This window comes from Sceloporus undulatus, chromosome 5 (assembly GCF_019175285.1).
Source record: "Sceloporus undulatus isolate JIND9_A2432 ecotype Alabama chromosome 5, SceUnd_v1.1, whole genome shotgun sequence".
In the NCBI taxonomy this organism is placed as follows: Eukaryota; Metazoa; Chordata; class Lepidosauria; order Squamata; family Phrynosomatidae; genus Sceloporus; species Sceloporus undulatus.
The window spans coordinates 191,040,136-191,064,967 of record NC_056526.1 but is presented as its reverse complement, the minus strand read 5'-3'; the positions used below and the strand labels follow the sequence as shown (position 1 = coordinate 191,064,967).

The 24,832-nt window shown below is 43.8% G+C and overlaps 1 protein-coding gene across 1 annotated transcript in view; it reads left to right on the top strand.

Annotated features, from left to right (window-relative positions):
- The first annotated feature begins 15,293 nt into the window (after window positions 1–15,293).
- The window catches only part of CDC25B (cell division cycle 25B), a 33,416-nt gene continuing 23,877 nt past the window's right edge, over window positions 15,294–24,832 (top strand). The window contains 3 exon segments of the mRNA XM_042469727.1: window positions 15,294–15,765; window positions 20,886–21,010; window positions 24,024–24,075. Coding sequence (XP_042325661.1) covers window positions 15,548–15,765; window positions 20,886–21,010; window positions 24,024–24,075 — 395 coding nt within the window. The 5' untranslated portion in view covers window positions 15,294–15,547.

Sequence of the window (24,832 nt, the reverse complement as noted above, 5' to 3'; positions counted from 1 at the left end):
GGCTGCAACTGCACTACAGAATTAATGCAGCTTGACACCACTTTAACAACCATGGGTCCATGCTATGGAATTCTGGGATTTCTAGTTTTGTGAGATATTTAGCCTTCTCTGTCAGAGAACTTTGGTGCCACAAAAAAACTACAACTGTCAGAATTCATAGCATTAAGCCGTGGCAGTTAATGTGGTGTCAAACTGCATTAATTCTAAAGTGCAGATCAGACCTAAGTTGTTCCTCCAAATGCTTGGTTTGTAAATCTGGAAGGAGCCTGAGCAGAACTGGAGTTTGTGCATTAAAAGCTCTGCATCCCAGGCTGCATCTACAGTTGGCCCTCCATATTTGTGACTTTGACTTTTGAGGATTTGATTATTTATGGATTTGATTCATATGTCCTCTTTAGGCACCATTAGGTTCTCTAGTGCAATTCTGCCAGAGGTTGATCCATAGAGTTGTGTTGGAGAACCTAGAAATTCCTAGAGAAAACATTTCTCAAGGGCAGTATTTCCTATACAGTACTTTGGTTTTCCAGATGTTTTGGACTTTATCTCCCAGAATGCCTGATGGTTGGCCAAACTGGCTGTGGCTTCTGGGAGATGAAGTACAAAACATTTGGAGAACCAAAGTTTGGGGAACTCTGCTCTGGACATTTGTAGGTTGTCCAGTATGAGTCTATAATCCAACGTCTGTCAGATGTTGACCCCATAAAGTTACACTGGAGGACCTGGCCTTCCTAGAAAAGTGTCTGCTCAGGTAGAAAAAATAGTGGGTTTTTATTTGGGGTTTTCTCCCATTCATGAGGGTCCTTCACCCCTAATCCTAGCAAATGTGGAGGGACCACTGTAGTTTCAAGCTCCCCAATATTTTCAAGGGAGCTATACCCCTTACTCCAACCCTGTCTTTTCCATTGTTTTCCATTATACCTCTTATGAGATGGTGCCCTGGGCTGCAGTGGCATTTAACACCTCAAACAAAAACCTAGAGTTTTCTGGATTATGCTAATTAAAGGTGCTTGAAACCAGTTCCTAATTCCCTGTAATGTAGATTTAAACCCCCTGTGATATTTTTTGCCTTAAGTGTGTCTGGCTGAAGGTAGAGTTGCAAATCAAACTGAACTGCAAAAATTAGAATTAAAGTTAACACATTAAAAAAGAAGGGAAGGTAATGACTGCATTGCCATTCAGGGTGGGGCTTTTGGTGCATAGATATTCTAACAGATAAAGATATAAGGCTGCATGTGCTTTTTGAACAGGTGTGAGAGCCAGCATGGCATAGTGGTTTAAGCGCTGGACTATGACTTGGAGACCTGAGTTCGATTCCCACCTCTGTAGTGAAGCCCACTGCAATAAACCCACTGGGTGTCCTTAGGTGAGTCACACTCTCTCAGCCTCAGAGGAGGGCAATGGCAATCCCCTTCTGAACAAATCTTGCCAAGAAAACGCCATACTAGTTTCGCCTTAGGGTTGCCATAAATAATTGGAAATGACTTGAAGGCACACAATACACACACACATTGGTATTATATCCTCCTCCAGACGTTGTGGGACTTAGCTCAAACATGCCTCAACCTTGGCTAAGCTGGCTGGGGCTAATGGGGCTTGCATTCCAATATCATTTGAAGGACATCACATTCTTTCACCGCACATCCAGCACCTAAGCAAGTTTAATTTAGTCTTTCCATACCCTCCAACAGTCCCAATTTTGCAGGGGCAGAAGAGGAACCTAAGAACTAAATATAGACTGTTGTTGTGTACTTTCATTTCCAGTTTATGGCAGCCCTAAGGCCATGGGGTTTTCTATGGGGAGCTTTGCCTTCCTCTGAGGCTGAGAGCATGTGACACGCACAAGGGCACCAGTGGGTTTCATGACTGAGCTGGGAATCGAACCCTGATCTCCAGAAGTAGAATTCAAAGATATAGCCGTGTTAGTCTGTAGAATCAGTACACAGAGAGATCTTGTAGCACCTATGTATTGACATCCTCACATACCAATGGCATATATACATCTATACCTGGCTTCCACTCCACCAAATGCATCTGAGGAAGTAGACTGAAGTCTACGGAAGCTCATGCTGCCAACTTCTTTCTTTCAGTTAGTCTTAAAGGTGCTTCCTGGTCTCCAGAGTTGTAGTCCAACACTCAAACCATTAGCCACACTGCCTATCTATCTATCTGTCTATCTATGTAGAGGTCAGGTTGCCTTTGCCTTTGCCATCCTCTGAGGCTGAGAGCCTGTGACTTGCCAAAAGTCACCCAGTGGGTTTCATGGCTGAGCGGGGAATTGTCTCCAGAGTCTTAGTCCAAAACTATACCAAATACAGACTTGAGTCTGGGACAGTTTGGACCACATCCAGACTGAACTTGGGACAAAGCAAGGTAACGATAAAAGGATGCAGCACCTTTGAGGCTAATTGAGAAAAAGGCATTTTGAGCCTTCGCTTTTGTGGGCTAGAGGCACTGATGGACTGGAGTCCAGAGACAGTTGTGGGAGAAAGCTATTTTTTTCACTTAGTCTCAAAATTGGTAGAGGATCCCCCTATATCTTTTTTATGCTGATACAGACAAACACTGCTTTGTCTGACTCTGCTATGATAAAGAGTTGTTGATGCATGCCTTCAGGTCCTAAGGCAAAGCTATCATTGGGTTTTCTTGACCAGTTTCTTCAGTAGGGGTTTGTCATTGCCATCCTCTGAGGTTTTGAGAGTGTGACTTGCCCCAGTGGGTTTTAATGGCCCAGCCAGGATTCGAACCATGGTCTCCAGAGTCATAGTCCAACAATGAAACCCCACTATGCTGGCTCTCAAAAGTCTTTGTTATTTGTCCAAGGTCTTTCTGCTTGGAATGGGATGGAAGATCATGCCTCTCAGCTTTCTGCTTGTTTGAATAATGCACTTTTATATAAAAAAAGAAAATTATTCTTAATTATTTGTACTTAATCTCTGATTAAGCTTTCTTGACATTATTTCTTTTCCACTGCCTTATTCTTAGGCTGAGAGAGTGTGACTTCAAGTTTTTAGCTGTTATACCATCATGGCCTACATTTTTCTTGAAGGTCTGACATTTTGCAGTGCCTTGTCCTCCTTTGCGATGGAGACACATCTGGTCACCCTGGTCGCTAAAGTCAGTGTCCAGCACTCAGACCACTACACCACTCTCTCTTTTCCTAAATAACTGCTCTTAAAATCCATCACACAAGTACAATGGGTCCTTGGTATCCGTTGTGGTTTGGTCCCAGGATCCCGCCCTCCATGGATTGCAAAATCCATGGATGCTCAAGTCCCATTAAATTCAATGGAGTATTTATTATTACACTATATTATTATTATTATTATTATTATTATTATTATTATTATTATTTACAATGGGCCCTTGATATTAACTGGGGCTTGGTTCCAGGACAATCCCCCCCCCAAAGATACCAAAATCCGTAGATGCTCAAGCCCCATTAAATACAATGGTGCAGTAAAACAGTGCCCTTTATATAAAATGGCAAAATCAAAGTTTGTTTTTCAGAATTTATATTTTTAAAAACTATATTTTTGGACCATGGATGCTTGAAACTGTGGATAAAAGAAACCCCCACGTGTATGGAGGTTTTCGTGTAAAGCAAACATCAGGGAGCGAAGGAGCAGGGCTACATCCATTTTGCCCACCTTAAAATTAATCATTAAAAAAACACCCCCAAAAAACAGAATGACAGAGGGAAAGCAGCCCTGATAAAGAAGGTGCTTTGCATCCAGATGTTTGCTTAGCGGGTGTTTCGCACAAGCATTTCAGATTAGGACATATCTGGGGTTAATCCCATCCACCTCCAAAGGAGTTTCCTCCCTGCTTCTAGCAACCTGATAAGAGCTTCATTCCCTCCCACAGTTAGCTCACAGGAAAACAACAACCCCAATATCCCAAAAGGGATTGCATAAGGTCTGGAAGCCTGCAAGGGATGAGATGGAGGAGTATAGTTTGAAATGGGGGAAAGAGTTCAGCACTCCATTGTGGCTTTTCTTTTTCAAATGCACCACTCCCAGACTCATTACTTTGCTTTTCCTTAGCAATTATTCCGAGGTGAGACTGCACTTCACACATCCATTTGCAACCTGTCAAGTCAGTTTGCTCACCATCCCAGCTAACCTCACAGGGCTGTTGCAAAAATAAAAGGTTTCAAGAGGTGGGGGAGAGGTAAGTACAGTGGGCCCTTGGCATCCACTGGGGTTTGGTTCCAGGAAAACCCCCCCCCATGGATACCAAAACCTGTGGATGCTCAAATCCCATTATGTACAATGGGGTGTCATCATCATCATCGTTGTCATCATTTACAGTGGGCCCTTGGCATCTGCTGGAGTTTGCTTCCATGACCTCCCCAATGGATACCAAAATCCATGGATGCTCGAATCCCATTATGTACAGAGCAGGGTATTCTTATTATCATTTGCAAATTTACGTTGGGACCTTTACACCTGCTGGAGTTTGGTTTCAAGACCTCTCTATGGAAAAAAAAATCTGTAGATCCCATTATGTACAATGAGGTGGTATTATTATTATTATTATTATTATTATTATTATTAGGCCCTTGGCATCTGCTGGGGTTTGGTTCCAGGCCCCCTCTGTGGATACCAAAATCCATGGATGCTCAAGTCCCATTAGACACAATGGCATAGTAAAATGGTGTCCTTATATAAGATGGTAAAATCAAGGGTTGCTTTTTGGAATTTTATATACACTAGTACTTCCACATTTGCAGATTTGACTTTTGCGGATTTGATTCACAGATTTTATTAGTATGTTCCCTCTAGGAATCTCTAGGTCCTCCAGTGCAACTCTATAGTCAACTTTAACCAATGTGGTATTGAAAGACTAGAGAATCCTAGAGAGAATGCCCCTCCTCAGGCATTTGTAGGTCCTCTAGTGCAATTCGATGGTCAAAGTCTGGCAGATGTTGACCACAGAGTTACACTGGAGGACCTAGAGATTCCTAGAGAGATGTTCTCTCAGGTAAAAACGTAGTGGTTTTGTTATTTGCGGTTTTTCCACATTCATGGGGGTCCTGAGCCCCTAACCCCAGAGAATGTGGAGGGACGAGTGCATGTTAAAAGTATTTTCAAGCTATGGATACTTGAATCCATGGACAGGGAGGAATGACTGTCCCCTCCCCAAAATTACAGTGGGGCCCTTGGCATCTGCTGTTCCAGGATTCCTCTGTGGATACCAAAATCTGTGGATGCTCAAGTCCTATGATATACGTAGTGAAATTATGTCCCTTATATAAAATGGCAAAATCATTTTTCCTATTGCTCTTCACAGAGTGTGTTCTCCAGTAGCAGATTGGTGGGATAAACAGGTGGTCCAGACTACCAGCGCCTCTGCACAAAGAAGCAGGGGAATATGTCTTCCACAAGAAATAAAGAATACGATGATAAATTATTGAATGTTTATTTGGCCCCTTTCTCTGTTGTCCACTCCAGAGATGTTAGAGTTGGTCAAGTCTGGGCATGTTGCGGCCAGTGGTTTCATCTGCAGGCCCTTCTTTTCGAATTCTGGCTCTGAATAAGGTGTGAGGAGTTAAGAATTAGACAGATATGCTGTGTATCCAGCTGAATTTAAGACAGTTTTCTTCATTGCATTAATGATATAGCTTCATTCTTACAGTCAATATTGTAGACTTGAAGGAATGAAGATCAAACAGCTGTCAATGTCCACTGGAAGCTGGACACCTTCTTGAACAAACAAGAGCTCACACTGGGTTTAACTGTTTTTAAATGCAAACAGTCCTTTTCCCATGTTATTTTAGCATCCAAAAATGCAGGCAACTAGCTATCTGGAACAGCTCTCAAGATCAAGCTAATGGATCCTGCTCACTAGTTGATAGCTCAAAGGAATCCTTTGCTCCTGGGGAAAGAAAACCAATTTCTTCTTTGGGCTGTTGTGGGTGTTGCAACTGAACTCAGGAAAGCAGTATCCTGAGGCCATGCAAAAGGAGTCCAAGGAGATGGTGGCTGGCTGTAATTGCCTCTGCTATTTGCTATTTAAAAAATCCTAGGGCATCACCACTTCAAGGTGCCACTATATCATTGCCTAGACTGTAAGGTTTGAGAACCCAGGATTTTCTGAATACAACAAATACACGCTATCACTGAACTGAACTGTAGCCCTTTTATGTTTATTTGTTCATTCATTCATTCATTTAGAGTATTTATACCTCTTCAGCCACAGAGACTCTCAGGGCATTTACAGATTGTCAATTTGGGAGTTCCCTGCCCTCAGGTTTGCAATCTAAAAGGACATGGCACAAAAGGAGAAGGGAATGGCAGTGAGGAAGGGGACCAGGTCCAGCAGATACTACTGGTTCTCCTCTCCAGTTAAGATGGGAGGAGGGCCTTTCAACTTCCTTTGGGTCTAGGCATGGTGGATCTATATATACATTTCATACATTCTGTAGATTTGCAGGGAGCCACCATGGCCTAGTGGTTTGAGTATTGGACTCTGGAGACCAGGGTTCGGTTCCCAGCTTGGCCATGAATCCCATTGGGTGACCTTGGTCAAGTCACACTCTCTCAGCCTCAGGGGAAGGCAATGGCAAACCTCTGAACAACTCTTGCCAAGAAAACCCAATGATAGGTTTGCCTTAGGGTCGCCATAAGTCAGAAATGACTTGAAGGCACACAACAGCAACAACATCTTGTCTTTTCTTCCAGGAGTTCAAGGAAATGCATTTTCTCCTCCATGTTTTCTCCTCACAACAATCTTGTGAGGAAGCTTAGTCCAAAACATAGTAACTAACTGGTCACTAACATATAAGCATCATGATCAAGCTGAACCTGAATAGACTCTACTACACCATTTTGTCTCTGGTTTCTCCTCTGACACATTTTTATTGTTTGATTTCGCTTCTCAACTCTCTCTCTCTCTCTCTCTCTCTCTTTTTCTTCTGCTGAGACTGTAAAATCTTTGCAGCTAAAATCTCTTTCCTTTAAAAATTATGTACATTTTGGTGGAGCTGTCCTAAAGCCAGAAAGGTTTGGATAGAAATATACTCAGCAACGTCACAGATTATTGGAATCGAGTTCCCAATGGAAGCAGAACTATTCCTGTTGAATATGACAGATGCACTGTATAAAAAAGATGGAAATAAACATTGGAAATTAGTACTATTCATGGTAACAGCTGCTCACATTCTCTTTGCTAGAAAATGGAAAGAAAAAGATACACCGACAATAGAAGATCGGCTATTAAAAGTTAGACATATGTTAGAGCTGGACAGACTTAACTGCATATTAGATAATAAAAACATATTTAATACATTGGGGAAAGATTGGCTTCCTTCGGTAAAACATTGGAAGGAAAAGTGGAAATGTTTGATTATGTAGTGCCAATAGCATAAAGATGAAAATACAAATCGAGAACTTTTAGGGGAAAATCAAACAGATGTTGATTTTTGTTGGTCAAAAGGCGCAACTTTAAAGATTTAAATGAATGAGAAGTAGAATTAATAGGGTGACATGGTAATAACAAGGTAATATAAATTAACCAGAGTTAAGAAAACTAGGGGGAAGTTGAAACTGGAAAGGAATAAATGGATTAAAATATGATGAATGTTTTTAGGTTATGACTGAAAGAATATTGGAAAATGTATAATGATAACAATATGAGAATTACAGGATGTGGTTTGGATGTTAACTAAGATAAATATAAAAAAAATGTACATTTTCTCTTTCTCTTTCCACTTGGTTGGGGAGTGTTAAAACATGAGAGAACCCCATGAGATTGTGTGTGATTATCTTTGTTGTCGTCATTCCTTTCCAGGTGGAGAGGTAGTCCCTGGTGAACTGTCTAAACTTCTCCTGCAGCAGAGGACAACAAAGACATTGTTTGCTCCTGTTAATCTGCTCTGTTGGATCCCACCATCTTCATGCCCCCAGGAAGAAAGATCAGACCCTCCTCAAAAGGAAGGCTGCTGTTTTACTTGGGAGGAGATAAAAATTGGGTCAATGAGGAGAGAAGTGCCCTGTCTGGTTTGGGCATGGAAAGCTACCAAGAGTTGGCTTTTGGCAAAGAAGCGCCATCTTTTTAGACCTCAAGACCAAATGGGATGATGGCAGGTAAATATCCTCCAACAGCAACAAAAAGCAGAATTTAAAAAGGTGTGGGTAGGGAGACCCATAAGGAATTGTGTTGGAAATTAATCAACAAACCCACAAAGTCACAAAACAAGTAAATAAAATTTATACAGTAGGTCCTCCACATTCACGGGGGATATGGGCACAGGACCTCCATGCAATTGGAAAAACCAAAAATAAAAAACTCCCACTACTTTTCATAACCTTAAGAACACCTCTCTAGGAATCTCCAGGCCCTTCAACAGGTCAACATCTGCCAGAACATCTGTCAGGCAATAAAATCATGCTGGAGGACCTACAAATGCCTAGAGAAGTGTTTTCTCTAGGAACTCCCAGCACAACTTTATGGGCAACTTCCAGCAGAATTTTCCTGGAAGACTTAGCGATTCCTAGAGAGAACATATTAAGCAAATCCGCAAAAGTTAAAGCCGCAAATGTGGAGGGCCGACTGTATAAACTTATTGCAAATAAATGAACCCTGGTCTTCCCAAGAGATCAGGGTTCTAATCTCCTAACAGACATGGAAATTTACTAAGGGACCTTGTCCAAGTCACACCCTCTCAGCTTCAGAGGAAGGCAATGACAAATCAGGGAATAAATCTAGCACCAACAAAAAACAACCTTTGGATAGGGCTGAATATGTTGGAATGGTCATGAAGGTACATACAGCCATTTTGCTGTAGTGGTTTGAATGCTGGATCAGGACTCTGAAAGGCTAGGCTTGTAATACTGTACCTGCTTGGCCATAGAAACCCACTGAGTGATTTTGGGCAAGATATCCACCTTGGTGTGGGAACAGAGGCTTCCAGACTTTCCCAGAAGATCTGCAGTAAAAGGTATATTTTTTACACTGTTTTACGGTTGCTATATCCTGGTTCTGGTGCAAAACATGCCAGACATCATTTGGACTGCTTGCACAAGAACCAGGGTTTGGGACATGTGTTGTCCAAACGGGACAATGCCAGAACGGAAAGGGGTTGAAACATGCCTTTTGTCCCCTGCAGACAAAGCGTAGCCTCACAGAAAGGCAAGGGCAAACCTCCTGTGAAGAAATCTTGCTCATGACAAGGTCACCATAAGTTAGTGTCAATACGATGGCACATAACAACAGCAGCAAATGAATTTAAAAGGTAAATTTACAACCAATCCACCTAGAAAGTAATAAACAAATGATCCATATTGTTTTGTAAAAACACTAAAGGTGCAGTATTATACACGTGAAGATCATTTGGCATTTTGGACTGGTAGATGGATGACCATTCCTCCTCATTTGAACAAGGACCAGATGCATTTTGACACAGGGGTCTTCCTCAGTGGCTAAGTCCTTTATTCCTTAAAGTAAGCCTCAGCCCAAGGTGAGAGACATTCTTGTTCCTGTCATGTGAGGAACTATGGATTAATGTTTTTGGTAGAAAGCATTTTTAGGATTAAGGACTTCAATATTGATCAAGATACAGTATCTGCCTTGAAATATGCCTAGCCTTTGTTCAAGTGTTGGTTTCTTTACAGCAAGGGTCAGCTGTCTTCTACCAATCCATGGCTGAATGGGGATTTGTCCCAGATTGGAGAGCCAGGGTGTTATAGTGGTTTGAGTGTTGGACTCGGGCGGAATCTGCACTGCACAATCAATGCAGATTGACACCACTTTAACTCTTTCTTTGGAAGTCTTTAAACAGAAGCTGGATGGCCATCTGTCAATGGGGATGCTTTGACTGAGAGTTCCTGCATGGCAGGGGTTGGACTGGATAGCCCTTGTGCTCTCTTCCAACTCTGTGATTCTATGATTCTAACTGCCATGGCCAATCCTATGGAATCCTGGAATTTGTAATTTGTCATGGCACCAGAGCTCTCTTAAGAGAGAAGGCTAAATATTTTACAATACAATACTGCACATCCCAGAATTCCAGAGTATTGAGCCATGGCAAAATGGTGTCAGATTGCATTATTTCTGCAGCGCGAATTCAACCTTGGATCTCTACTCAGCCATGGAAAAGAAGTGGGTGACCTTGGCTGAATCACATTTTCTCAGCCTCAGGGGGACAGCCATGGCAAACCCGCTCTGAACAAATTGTGCCCCAAACCACCATGATAGGCCCACCTTACTGTTGTTTTGTGTCTTTGATTCATTTCGGACTTATGGCAACAGGGTTTTCTTGGAAAGATTTGTTCAGAGGAGGTTCTCCATTGCCATCTCTCTGAGGATGAGAGAGTGCAACTTTTCCAAGATTACCCTGTGGGTTTATATCGCCAAGTTGGAATTCAAACCCTTTGAAGAAATTTGCCAAGAAGCATCCTTTTTTAGTATCGGCTCCCAAATACTGCAAGGATCAGGTGGTGTAGGGTTTTTTTTGGGTGATGGTGGTGGTAATAATACCTTTATTGATTTATCATTCACATAGAATGTAAGTCAACATGAAACAATTAACCCACATGAAACATACTACAGTCGGCCCTCCCCAAAGGTGGGCTTGCTTTCTGCAGCTTTGGGTTTATGCAGAAGGCAAGCCCTGGCAGAAGTACTAGTGCCTTGCACTGTGCCGCAATCATGCCCTATTATTTTCTATGGGGCTTACGGGGGGGGGGGAGTCCAGAATGGATCTCCTGCATATGGGAGGACTGTATATCACAAGAAAAACATACACACAAAACATACACAAAGAACAACAATTACACATTGACAATATGATCTAAGAGACGTCCCAAATAACCTGGGGTTAGCATATGTCAACTTTCTTAGTAGGATGGTGCAGATTTTTCAGAATGGTGCAATTCTTCATTCCAAATGCAGCCCATGTGGTTTTGCATTATCTGGGGAGGAGGAAGGTGGCAGGACAGGCCTCTCCAAAACTCATGTCAATGTGTATTTTTCCACCAGAGCCCAGACTATGACGCATTGGGAGATCCATCTCTTCATGATTAGATCAGGATCCTTTGGCGGCAAATCCTGCCCTGCTGAGTGATCACGATGGAGCCACTGCTTGGTCCTGTTAAGGCGAAGCAGTGATAAAGCTGTTTCTGGAATCCTTTTGGTTCCCCATTGGGAACTGCTTCCCCGCATGCCCCACACACCCCTTTTAAAGAGCAAGCTAATGGCCTTGAGATCTTGGCAAAGAGATAATTAAATCTTCAGATTCTCTTCAGATTCTCTATAGAGGCACCCATTAACTGCAGTTCCTCTGACAAGGCTGACAAATTTTGGAAAGATGGAATCACTCACCAAGAAAAATGTGACCTTTACACTTTGCAGGCCCAAACTGCTATTAGCCAGGACTGCAAGCATGAAGCTGCACTTAAAACACCAGCAATTACAACCATGTAATAAACATGTAATACATACACACTCACACACAGTTAAACAAGGCACTAGATGGATATTTCATGTCTTTGGCTGATGCAGTTAGGAATTACTGTACTTTCTGGAAATCTTTGCAAGAACTCTTCTATTGCAGTTTTCTACAAATCTTGGTTGGTGCCTTCAAGTCCTTTCTGACTTATGGCAACCTGGGAGCCAGCTTGGTGTAGTGGTCTGAGTGCTGGACTGTGACTATGCAAACCAGGGTTTGAATCCCAGCTCAGCCACATAAACCCACTGGGTGAACTTGGGCAAGTCATATTCTCTCAACCTCAGGGGAAGGTACTGGCAAACCTCCTCTGAACAAATCTTATTTTACACTCGTCCTTCCCATTTGCAGACTTGGAATCTGTGGTTTTGGTCCTTTGTGGACAAAAAGATGTGTGCACCTGCAGCACATGTGTGGTGGCGCATGTGCAGGAGCATGTCGCCATTATAACTTGACGAGTGCATTAATTGATTTATTTTATTTATATGCTACCTTTCTCCCCAGAGGGACCCAAATCTTGCCAGGAAAACCTCACGACAGGGCAATGGCAACCCTCCTCTGAAGAAACTTGCCAAGAAAACTCCATGATGCTTTCGCCTTAGAGTCACCATATGTCAGAAACGACTTGAAGGTACAGAACAACCACAACAACAAGATGGGCCTATCACAGGATTTTCCTGGCAAGTTTTGTCAGAGAAGATTTGCCATTGCCATCCTCTGAGGCTGAGAGAGTATGACTTGCCCAGGGTGATGCAGTGCAAAAGTATACTGAAATGTCATTTTTGACCTTTTGTCAAAGCCAGCAGGGATCGGTCATTTGGCCCTACATCTTTCTACAGGTCTGGACTACACAGAAGTAAATCTCACTGATTCAGGGATGGTGATCCCCCACTAAGTTGATATTAGATGGGAAGCTTAATGGGTGTTCCATCCAGAAGGAAATCATTTTGACAATTGCCCTGCAAGTATGCAAACTGTGATGGTTTAATATTTAGGGCAGGGACTAAAGGATGAAGTTATGTTTATTTAAATAGTGTTAATTTTTATTTTATTATTGTTTAAGTTATTCTTATGGTGGAAGATGACCAACACGCAGAGAAATCCTTCTTGAATTCTGGAGAGCCCCACAAACGTATATTGAAACTGAAACGTCACTTTTGACCTTTTGTCAAACTCAGCAGGGATCAGTCATTTGGCCCTACATCTTTCTAAAGGTCCAAAGAGGCTAATATGGTGGGTGCGGACTGTAGGTGCCTCCAAGTAGTCTGTTGACTTATGGTGACCCCATGGATTTCATAGGGTCTTCTTAGACAAAGACTAGTCAAAGGTGGTTTTGCCAGTTCTTCCTTCTTGTGAAATATATCTCGGATCATCTGCTATTCCTTTGCATCCTTTCTTCTCAGTAAGAAATAGGCCTGGCCCTGCTTAGCTTCTAAGATCAGACAGGATCTGGTGCCTTCAGGCTTTACTGACATTTTAAGGATTTGGGGGCTTCCATCATTCCTTTTTGCTTTGTCTTCTTTTATGTAGGGTTCATTTATATTTGCGAAAGATGTCTTTCTAACATTTATGGGAACAATTCCAAGTTCCTATTCCTTGGAGGTGGGGTCCACTCTCATCCCCAGCCTCTGAAGGAGGCATTTCCAGACAATAGCCGACCATTTATTCATGCCACTGATTAATCTGCCCATTGCTGGCAGAGGAGTGCATTGCCCTTCTTGCGCATACATGCATCAGCTCAAAGGCTTTTTAGGGATAAAAGCAAAGCCCCCAATCCTCATCTTTAAAGGGATTTAGGAAATGCAATGAGAGGAGCTCACATTTTAATGTATGGCCCATTATCTTTTTAAAGAGTAGCCTTTTCTTATTCTCTCTTGTTTGTTAATGAGGATCATTTGACTTGGGGGAAAGGGGAAGTTGTGTTAAAAACCCACATTACTAAAAATGGAGAAATGTGCTTATCTGGGGACTGCAAGTGCCCTTTCTCCATGTGCCAGGCTTTTAGGTTAATAGTGCCCCATTGGTCATGCAGTCTGACCCAAATCATTCTGGGGTGCCCTTCTTACTCCATAACCTTGCTTTGTCTCTTAACCATTGCAAGAGAAGACCTCTCGCCAACCCTTTTGATTTCATGATCCTTTAAAGCCATTGCTGAATTTTGGCTTGGTCTATCAGAAACCCAAGCCCTTTCAATTAAAAATAAATAAATAAGAGAGGTGCAAACAGTGACCAGGAAAGAAGTGAGATACCAGACACCAGAGATAACACTTCATTCAGTTTCCCACAGGAAGCTTTTGTTCTCTTGGCCTTTATCTGCCAGACAGAAGGACAGTTCCTCTCCAAAACAGTCTTGAGATATTTGGGGTTTTCTGAATGACTTCTTGGGAGCTTTTCATGACTGTCATTTCCCAACTAGGGGAAAAAAAGACAGGATATTAAAAACTCTGCTCCCAAACACACTGAAGAAATAATCCAGTTTGAGACCGCTTTAACTGCCCTGGTTCAATGCTAGCAAATTCTGGGAGCTGTAGTTTTGTGAGACATTTAGCCTTCTTTGTCAGAGAGCTCTGGGGCCACAATAAACTAAACCAGCTGTTGGAATATAAAACACATTTGAAGCCCTATCTCTTCCTATCCAGGCAGTTTTCATCATGAATTTTAAACATGAATTTTATATTTAATTGTTGTCCTACGTATTGTAGTACAAATACTGCGTAGCAATGCAGCTTCATATGTGTATTTCATGTAATAATTGTGTTTTAACTATGTTGTAACCCACCTTGAGCCACGAGGAGAGGCGGGTAAGAAATAAAATTATTATTATTATTATTATTATGGAAGTTATGTGTAACACATTGATGTTGCCTCTTATGGGCTGCTATGGACTTTGACTTGCAGTGACCCAAGGAATGAGATTTCCAAAAGTTCCTGTTACGAAGACTTCTTCCTCAACTCTTCAAATATCTATCTATCTATCTATCTATTTATTACTATCTATAGATCTATAGCATATGACTGGTCTATAATACCATCTCCCCCCCCCCCCCCCGCTATCTTGTTGTTGCCATTGTTGTGTGCCTTTGAATCATTTTGGATTTATGGTGACCCAAAGGTGAAGCTATCATGGGGGTTTCTTGGCAAGTTTCCTCAGAGGGGTTTTGCATTTGCCATCCTCTGAGGCTGAGAGAGTGTGACTTGCCCATGGTCACCCAGTGGGCTTAACATAGCTGAGCCAGGACTTGAACCCTGCACTCAAACCACTACACCATGCTGGCTATATATGACATATAAGATATATCTATCTAATATATACAAGTCTGTCCATCTATAGCATATGTCTTTCTATTTATAATACCATATACCTCTATCTATCTATCTATCTATCTATAGATATAGATATATATACACACACACATACAAATATATAGCTGCTTGGATTCCCAGTGATTGGGCGGCATATAAGTAAATTCTATTAGTATTATTTTTATTACTGTATAAAATTTATCTTTAATACCATATCTCATTATCTATCTGTCTGTAGACATATGATATGCAAGATGTACCTTTAACTAATCCCATATACCTCTATCTATCTATCTATCTATCTATGTCTCTATCTATCAATCTAGGCTTATGGCATATACGACCTATTTATAATACCCCCCTCTCTCTGTGTGTCTTCCTGGGATCCTGCCCCGAAGGCTGCAGTGCTGCTGCCCCAAATACAGTAATAGCAGTCCTGCAGCTGTGCCCTTCTTCCCTTCCGCTGGCGTCCGTTGGGTGGCGCTGTTGCTGCTGCTTGGCGGAGTCGTCTGTTGTTTTTCGAATGCGAATGGAGGAGGAGGAGGAGGAGAGGGGAGGAGGGAGGGCCCCAGCAGCAGCAGGCAGCCCCCGCCTCCCGCTACAAAAGCCTCCATCCTTCATCCTCTCTCTCTGCTGCAGTCCCCCTTTCCTCCTCTCCTCCAGCCTCAGGGTCCCTCTTTCCCCGCAGCAGCAGCCGCCTTAGCAGCCTTGGCCTTTGCAGCGAGCCTTGCCTTTGGAGGAGTGCATGCTCTGGCTGCTTTGCCAAAGCCTCAGGGGTCGGGAAGGCAGTGGCTGCAGATGGAGGCGGAGGGCTCCCCGAAGATGGAGGCGGAGGACCCCGGGAGCAGGAGGATGAGGAAGAAGGGGCCCCCCGCCCGGCCCCCGGGCCTCCCCTTGCCGGCGCTGCAGCTCCTCCGGCCCGGCGCCCGGCCGCTGGCCCTGGCGGAGCCCGGGGCGCTGCTCTCGCCGGTCACCCACCTGGCCCTCCATATGGACAAGCTGGCCGGCCTCGGCAGGTAAGCAAGGAAGGCAGAGGAGGGGCCTTGCAGAAAGGGAGCTAACTGGGTGCAAAGAGGCATGGGGTGAAGAAGTGGGAGCCTCTGGAGCCAGAGGGGGCTGCACGAGTCTCGGGACCCAGGTGGGATGGATCCATGGCTGCAGGGATGATGCCTCTGGTCTAGGCCTAAGCAAGTCCCTGGGATCCAATGGGTCTACTCTAGGAGGGTCCCCAATGGAGTAGGCCTTTTACACCCAAGTAAGGCCCAGCGAAGCAGCAGGTCTACTCGAACACGTACCTGCTAATACTCTGGGAGGAATCCCAGCTAGAGCCTTGATCATTCTTGTTGTTGTTTTCAATCCCCTTTGCCTCCCAAACTGGAACTGAAAGGGCTTTCCCCCAAGTAAATCCCAGCCATGTCAGGGGTCTCCTCGACTGGATACCTAATACTTTGGGAAGGAGCCCCAGCTGCATAGTTATTATCATCATCCTCATCCCCCCAAAATAGGAACTCGAAGTTGGATTATTATTATTTATCCTTGTTGTGGTGCCTCCAAATTAAAACTCCGAAAGTTGCAACTGTTGTTACTAATTATTGTATCCCCTTCCTCCCCCCCCCAAAGAACCCTAAAAGAACTGCAATTTGAAAGACTTCAGGGAAAGCCATACAAAACGTGGATCTAAAACTAGAATGAAACAGAGGATCAAAGGGCCTCCTTCTGGACAAGGAACAAAAGGCAATTACTGATAACTCGTTAAAAACACTACAAACAGGGGAGCCTACCTGTTACGCCCCGTAGAGCCCAGCCTTGCAATGGGTCTCCTCTAGCTGGGAAAGCGACCCCAAGAGGAAGGTGTTTGCAAGTAACAGGGGCTCCCTGGGGTTTTGCAGCTGGGCTCCTGGGAAGTTGCTTTTTGCAGAGTGGATGGAGGAGTTGCAAAAGTAACGGAGTTGGGATTCGTTTTTTGCATGGTCCTGGGGTGCCTAGTTTGCAAAAGAAGCCCCAGGTGGTGTTTTTTTTTTTGGGGGGGGGGAGAAGGGTGTGTGCAAAAGTGGGACCGCATGGCCAGGCCCCAAGGAGAACAAAGGAAAGGTGTAGTTGCTCTGGGTGTGCCTTTTTTTCTTTGCTTTCCGGAGTGAATCCAGATTCCAGGCCACTGGGCCTTTGCATCCCAGCCACATGGCTCTGCAGAGTGCATCCGGCTTCCAGGCTCTGCCATGTGGCTGGGATGCAAAGGCCCAGTGGCCTGGAATCCGGATTGACTGCAGCAAGAGTAGCCTTGCCACCTCCTTCCCTCCGACCTTCTTGCAAATCTTTCAAACCTGGGTGCATTTACACCAGGGCTCCCCAAACGGTGCTCTTTAAGGGATTTTGGACTTCAGCTCCCAGAATCCCAGACTGTTGGCCAATACTGAGACTTGTGGGAGCTGAAGTCCAAAATCTGTTACAGGGCACAGTTTGGGAACCACTGCTCTACACTGTAGAGATAATGCATTTGGGTCATAGGTGCATGCTCCAGCATGCTTCGCAAGAGAAGGCTAAAATAGCCATTGCAAAACTATACCTCCCTGGATTGCAAAGGGTGAAGCCCTTGAAGTAGTGCCAGGCTGCATTTTTTCTACATTGGAGAAGGTCTTCAGTCCTTTCTACCAAAGCTGAGGTGTCACAAAACCATCAGCCCTAGGATTATTCTGTAGGATGGAGCCATGGCAGTTAAAGTGGTGTCAAACTGCATTATTTCTACAATGTAGATGCACCTTGTGGGAATCCCTGCTGGGGTAGCAAGCTGTGTCCACTGCTCTATGCTGCCTTTCTCCCTCTGCATCCTTTTGGGCCCCCTTGGCCTTCATTCAGGAGTTATAGCACTATTCCTGAATGCAGTTAACATTTCTCTCTCACGCCTTGCGGGTCAGGATCCAACCCATTTGGCTGGGGATGATGAGTGTTAAAAATGCCCTCCCTCAGAAACCCTGGGACCCTCCAAATATATTAGACAATTTTCTTACTTCTTTCAAATTCATGTTTAAATTTGGCTCCTTTAAGTTTTCACCCTATTTGTAGAGGATATATTTTATGCTGGACACATATTTTTTGAGGGGGAGGTGGGATGAGACTGTTTACATATATACTCCTAAAAAGGTACCCCCAAATTTTCCTAGCTTGGGCTTTTATTGATTGCAAAAATGTTAAAACTCTTTGTCTAATGCATTTGGAGGGTCCCATGGTTTCTGAGGGAGGGGATCTTTCCAAACCTGCACTTGAAGCTGCTTCAAGGTTTGTGCGCATTTCCTTTGGACAATGATGGTTTCACTGCCTTGGCTCAGTGCTGGATACTCCTGGGAATTATAGTTTATTGTGGCACCAGAGCTCTCTGACAAAACTACAGTTCCCAGATTTCCTTGACATTGAGCCAGAACATTTAAACTGGATTTTTTCTGCACTGTGTTTTGGACCTTTGTGTGAGGGCCAGTTTCAGTATCCAGCCTTGCTGGGAGAGACATTGGGCTCTCCTCAGGGATGCATCCTGGTCCTTTGTAGCCCAAGTAAGGGCTTTTCTAGCCCACTGTCCTGGAGGAAAGGCAAGGCAGGAATGCAGGCCTAAAGCATGCATATTTCAGAGCCAGGGGTCCTGGGCCTTGCTTGTCTTTTACTCAGAAGCAACTTGGATCAGGCTGTATTCCAGAGGAAGGCAATTGCAAACAATCTCTTGAGTATTCCTGGCCCAAGAAATCCCTGTGAAATTCATAGGATCCCCAAAAGTCAACTGGGACCTTGAAAGCATGAATGCAAGTTGTATAAATAAAACAATGGCTTTTAACTTGAATTTCTTTGGAGCTCAGACTTGGTGCATGCAATCCTCCCTCTCTTCTCCCTCCTTTCTTTCTTTGCCATTTGCCTTTTAAAAGTAGTGGAGCTTTGGGGGCCTTTGGGGTTTGTATTTTCTTTCCCTTCCCTTATCTTTGTACTGCCACAGCCCTCTTTGGTCCCGTTTGACCTCTCTTTCACAAGGCCTGTTTTGGACTTGTTTTCCTATGGATGGGGAAAGCATGCAGTATGTCTGCAATTTGCCGCAAGAGCGTTTCTTGCATGTGGTGAGCGTACAGTGGCCTTTTCTTAGGAAGAAGCGAGGCTTTGTAGAGAAAACCAACTTGTAATTGCTGTGTGTCTGTACCCTGTCCTTGCATTGCAAAAGAGGCTTGTGTTGCCTTTAGGTTTTTAAAAAGAAGGAACCTGGAAGCCCCCCCTCCCCCCCCGCTCCTTTTTAGCCGTTGTAAGTTGTGCTGGCTTGCTGTAAGGTCCCTTGTAATTTTTAGGGCTGCCCCCCTCTGTTTTTGGGATGGTTCAGCCTCCCTCCAGCAGCATTTCTGGCTTCTGCAGAACCATTGCCCACAGTTTTCCAACGTGGAGTTGCTCCAGTTCAAAATAACTCCTTTGTTTCAAAGCCTTCCCGTTCTAGATGTGGGATTCCAACAACTATAGGCCAAAAAATGTAGGTCTCCATGTTGGCTTCGGGGTGGAATCCTAGGGTTTCAGACACACATTTCACAGTTATAGCAGTCCGAGACCACTTTAACTATGGCCCCATACAGATAGACCAAAATAAAGCTGCATTGGGTCACTTTGGAGGTATGCTGTTTAAATGATGCATGCGTCCTAAGAGTCCAGAAGCTGTGCCAAAGCTGCACTCCTGTCCTTAGGACTAGACTGTGGCTTTGGCATGGCTTCCGGCCTCTTAGGACGCATACAGCATACCTCCAAAGTGACCCAAAGCAGCTTTATTTTGGCCTGTCTATATGGGGCCTATGATGCCTCTGACCTGTGGAGATTCTGAGATTTGTAGTTTAGTGGAGGATAGAGAATTTTTAGCCAGAGAGCTCTAGCCTTTCACTAAACTACAAACCCAGCATGTCCATAGGATGCAACTGTGGTGGCTAAAAGGAGTACAGAACTGCTAGAAACACATGCAGGAAATATGCCTAAGAAATTGCAGTTTTCAAAATTGCAGGAGGGCTTGGGTTCGACTCTAGCACTTCCCAGAGGGTCAGGAGCAATCCTTGAATTCCCTGCAGTGGGAAGGGGGTTGTCTTTCAGAGTACAAGCTGGGTGGGCTTAGATGGACCCATGCATTGGCCAGCTTTAAAGCATCACAGCTGTGCTTTTCCAGCTCTGCCACTTCCTTCCCCTCCATCTTAGAGTTATCGGCCCAACTTCCTCCCATGGGTGGAACATTTTTCAGCTGAGCAGAGGGAAAATGTGGGCACCACCTTCCTTTTATCTTGGGCAAGCCTTGGATAGGCGGCTGAGTCCTTCCTGTTCTCAAAGGCACCCTGTTTGAATGCACAGAGTTAATCATTAAGCAGACCTTGGGCTGGCATCTTTGCTGTGTGCCTCCATGGCTCTTCTGCAAGGGATTGCTGGCTCAAGCCCAGTGTCCTGACAGATGGTTTCTATAACAGGAGCTATTTTTTTTATTTTTATTTTTTTGAGATAACCCATAGTTTGAACATTCAGTCATACTGAAATGAAAACATTCGTTTATTTGTTATGGAACTTCCCAGATCCAAAGGAGACAACTGCAAAATGTAACTAGCAAGGAGGGGAATTGCACCAGAATGACAGTTGTTAGGATGAACTTGACATTTTGAAGCAGTGAGCAACCTTTTTCAGTGTTACACAGCATTCCTTGATAGGTCACTTGGTTCCAAAGGAGCAAGATCATGGGAACAGAGCATAGTCGAAGGTCCTATTCTGAATGTGTGTTTCAGCCTTAGAATGCATCTCCATTACACAGTTATAACAGTTTCGTATCATTCTAATTATCATGTCTCCACTGTGTGCTACCCTGAGTATATGTTTGTTGTATGCCTCTGAGTCTTTTCCACCTTATAGTGACCTAAAGGCAAACCTAGCAGGGGAGTTTCTTGGTAAGAATTGTCCAGCTGGATTTTGCTTTCCTCTGAGGTTGAGAGAGTGTGACTTGCCTAAGGACACCTGGTAGATTTTCACAGCACAGCAGGGATTTGAACCCTGGTCCCCAAAGTCATAGTCCAGCACTCATACCACTACACCATGCTAAGGTGTTATTTACATTGTAAGGTTTGTGGATCTCTCACGTTCCTCTTTTATATGGTTACAGTGATTGTGAAACTCCAAAGCGGAGAAAGAAGATGGGAATGACCTTCAAGACAGAGTGGTCCTCCCAGGATTCAGTGTCCTCAGAGTCTTCCCAGGATTCAGTTTACTCAGAGTCTGCGGATTCAGGTGAGTAGTTTGTCTTCCTGTGGCTCACCCTTGTGCGAGATGTTTTAAAATACAAACATGAATGAAGGATTGTTTATTGCATTGTTTATGGGCTTAGCAGAAGATCTTCTGTTGAATTTCTCTGTCCCATGCCTTCCGTGGCAGTAAAAGAGAGAGGGACTTCTTGTTACGCACCTCCAAGTTGAAGTTTCACACTGCTTTAACTGCCCTGGCTCAAGGCTAGGAATCTTGGGGATTGTAGTTTATTGTGGCACTAGAGCTCTCTGACAGAGAAGGCTAGGGCAGTTAAAGGAGTCTCAAACTGAATTATTTCAGCTGTGTGTTTTGGACTTTAGTTACCAATTGAAACCCTTTTGGTGTGTGAATAAGAGACTTTGGGGTTGGCTTCCCTGGGAATCGGTGTCTTCTAGTAGAGGGACAGGGACACTCGATCTGAGCTATGACCATCCCAGCTGAGGTCATTTTCTGAGACATCTCCAGATGTGTGTATAGGAAGACAGACAGGTGTGTGTGTGTATGCATGCATGCATGTTTACTGCTATCTAACCAGGCAGGCATAGCATGTTGAGATTACAGGGCACAGAGTTGTAGTTGAGGACAGGAGGCTGCTGTGCCAGTCTAAGTCCCAGAACCCATCTGAGAATATCTGTCAGCTGCATTGTAACGTGTTTTCCTGAAAGGTGGACATTTCTCACTGGTCAGTGCTCATCTTCCTTGCCCTAGTCCCTGTTGGGCTGCAGCTCTCATCATCTAGCAGCCATGGTGGCTAGATAGGATAGGAGTTGCACATCTGGCAGGTCAAGGAATGCTAGATTGTGATAAGCAGCAAAAGTACATATTGAATCTAGTTTCCTGAGGTGGGGGAGGAAAGAGAGGGCTTTTTCTCTTGATCGGGCAAAGAAACTGGTGGCTTTGTTTTTTCTCCACCTTCTTATCAAGCAAAATAAACCAGAGCTTGGAGAGGTTTCCCATTCTATCAGCAAAGCTTTAATCTCTTAGGACTTGGGTAAAGATGACCAGGTGATAGCATTGCTCCTTGTCTTAAAACCTGACCACACTCTTTCTGAGAAATGCAAAATGCTCACACACATGTGCTGGATCTGCCCCATATCAGAGGAATGCTTGCCCTGGATGGGTCTTCCTCTGGTTTGAGTTCTTAGGCTATTTTTAGATTAGAGTTGATCCAGGGAGCAGGCTGTTCTCCGCTTCCACAGTCCAGGTACAGTTTGGAAAAATATTTGCCTGTAGCCGGAGGAGGATGGAAAGAGGACGGCGCTTGGGAATGTTTAGCTTAAAGAAAAGGCCAGTAAGGGAGTCAGCATTGCCATGCATAAATTTATGCCTATTCTGGAGGAAGTGGATAGGCAGGAGTTTATTTTTTTCCTTTCACATTATTGTTTTCATTAATGTTGTTTATATTGCGCCTTTCCCCCCAAATTGCAATTTAAGGCTGCTTAACAGTTTAGCTGAAACATGCAAAAGACGGCATCAAACTAGAGTTAAACTATGCTATGCATAATATTAAAACAATTTAAAACCTACACCAAAAACCAGTTGGAAAAACAGTTCAATAAAAATACCGTAGCCCTCTTAAAAAGCCCTGTTTAAAAAATCTTCAGTTTTAATTACCTACCGGAAATAATAAATAAATAAATATGCATTTCTATCCCGCCTCTCCCTACCGATCGAGGTGGGTTACAATACCTTCTGATAAAATACAAAAATATACAAATATACAATATACAGATTTAGTAAAAACTAAAGAGAGAGAAAAACAGGAAAAGACATTAGCATAGTTTCCTGCAGATGGAAGGACAGCAAAGAGATCGGCCGGATAAGATAAATGAACTGGATGAAATGGATGGATTTAACAATTTTGATTAAGGATTAATCTTTGATTGGGATAACTTTATTGGGTTTTGTTTGTTTGTTTGTTTTTTGGGAGAAAAATGATGGGGGACTTCAACATTTTTAGGTTTCATAAGATAATGGCAGTGTGCTTATAGTAGAAGCAGGATTTAATCAGTCCTTGGCAGGAAGTGTGGTTAACTACATGCTATAGTTGTCATTTAGGGGAAGGAAGTCAAATTTTTGTTCTAGGTAATTTTTGCTAATGTCTTTTCCTCTCTCTCTCTCTCTCTCTCTCTCTCTTTGTTAAATGTAGTTTGAAAATATTTTACATATTGAAAGTTTGTATTTAATAAAAGCTTTATTAAAAAAAGGAAGAACTGCAAGGAGGAGACCATTCTGGCCTCCCTGGAAAGGGAGTTTTAAAGTCTAGGGGCAGCCACTGAAAAGGCCCTACATTTGGGGTGGGACAGAAAAAAGGCATCTGAAGACCTTGAGGTCCTGGTAGACTTATACAGGAAGATGTGGTGTGTCAGATAGCCTGAACCTAAGCCATAAGAGGCTTTATAGGTCATAACGTATATATCCAGCTCTTTGAATATAGGAAGGGATATAAATATTAACACTTTTAGTTGTGCTCATCTGGAGGGGGGTCGCATTCACTGAAGCTTAATGATGGGAGATTTACAACAGATCAAAGGGAGAACTCCCCATAGCAAATAAGTTAACTGTGGAACTCACTGCTTTGGGATTTAGTGATTTTTGAACTTGGATAGCTTTAAAAGAGGGTTGGGAAAATCCATGGAGGCTGGAGCCATCAATGTCTTATTGCCAACATGCATAGATGTCACCTCCAGCATCAGAGGGAGTAATATTGCTTCATTTTCTGGGGTCGGTGGGGGGACATAAGATGGAGGATGAAGTCACACTCCTGTCCGGTTGGAGGACTTCAGTGGGAAATCAGTGGGGCCTTGCATGAACAGGATGGAGGGCGGCAAGATAGGCCTTTGGTGTGTGGGCCAACATGGCTTTTCTCTTGATACCTGTGACAGAGGAAATCTAGTGGGATGTCGAGACTGCCCAGTAATGCTGAGAAGGTTGGAGGAAACAGAAAACCCAACAGCTCTTTTCTATTTTAACACAAGCTTCTTTTTGTCTTGTGCAGGCGTTGGCCCGGATTCCCCTCAGGAGCCAGATGTGGAGAGCTTCGAAGAAGTGTAAGTTGGAACTGTAAGCCTGGGAGAAGGGTTGCTGAGAGGGGTTCACTTAGAAGAGTGTACCTTCAAACTCTAGGTGGTCTTTTGGCTCTGATGATTGAGTGAGGAATTCTGAATGCTGGAGTCTGGGTATCTGTAGAGATTTCTCAGCATCCTCGGCTGAAGGATGCATAGTTAGGGCTGTGGGTGCTCTGCACAGATAGTAAAGGTGGAAGTTGTGTGGTTGTGTATCAGAATTCTGCACCTACCTCCAAAAGTGTGGTCTGGACAAGCCGAGAAAACATGGCTGCGTTGCTCTGGGCTGTTGGTTCTTTTTCCGTCTTCACCATTTTTTGATGGTCCAAGGAAAGATCATGCAAGACCTTATCCACAATCTCCAGCAATTTGATTTATTCACCCCACTTGACCTCTTGGGCTTGAGTGGAACACATCCTTTCAGACACTCCTTGGCCTCCAGACCATTTTTTTTTTAGGGTGGGGGGGAGCTGGCCTTTTCTCTCATCTCTTACTCTGGGACCTTTGAAAGTGCCCAACATACAGATTGAGCCACTCTTTATGCCAGAAACCACAATGTTCTTCAAACCTGTTTTTAAAATCTGTAGCATGAATGCAATGCACTTTAAAGGGGAGTTAAACCTTAAGAAAGTCAGGCCCTTTGGTTTGGGGGGTGAGCATTCTGCAGAGGCTTGTAGCCCAATATTTCGGCGTAGAGAGAAGCGGTTGGCTTGAGGCTTGTTGGGAGATGCCCTGGGAAGCT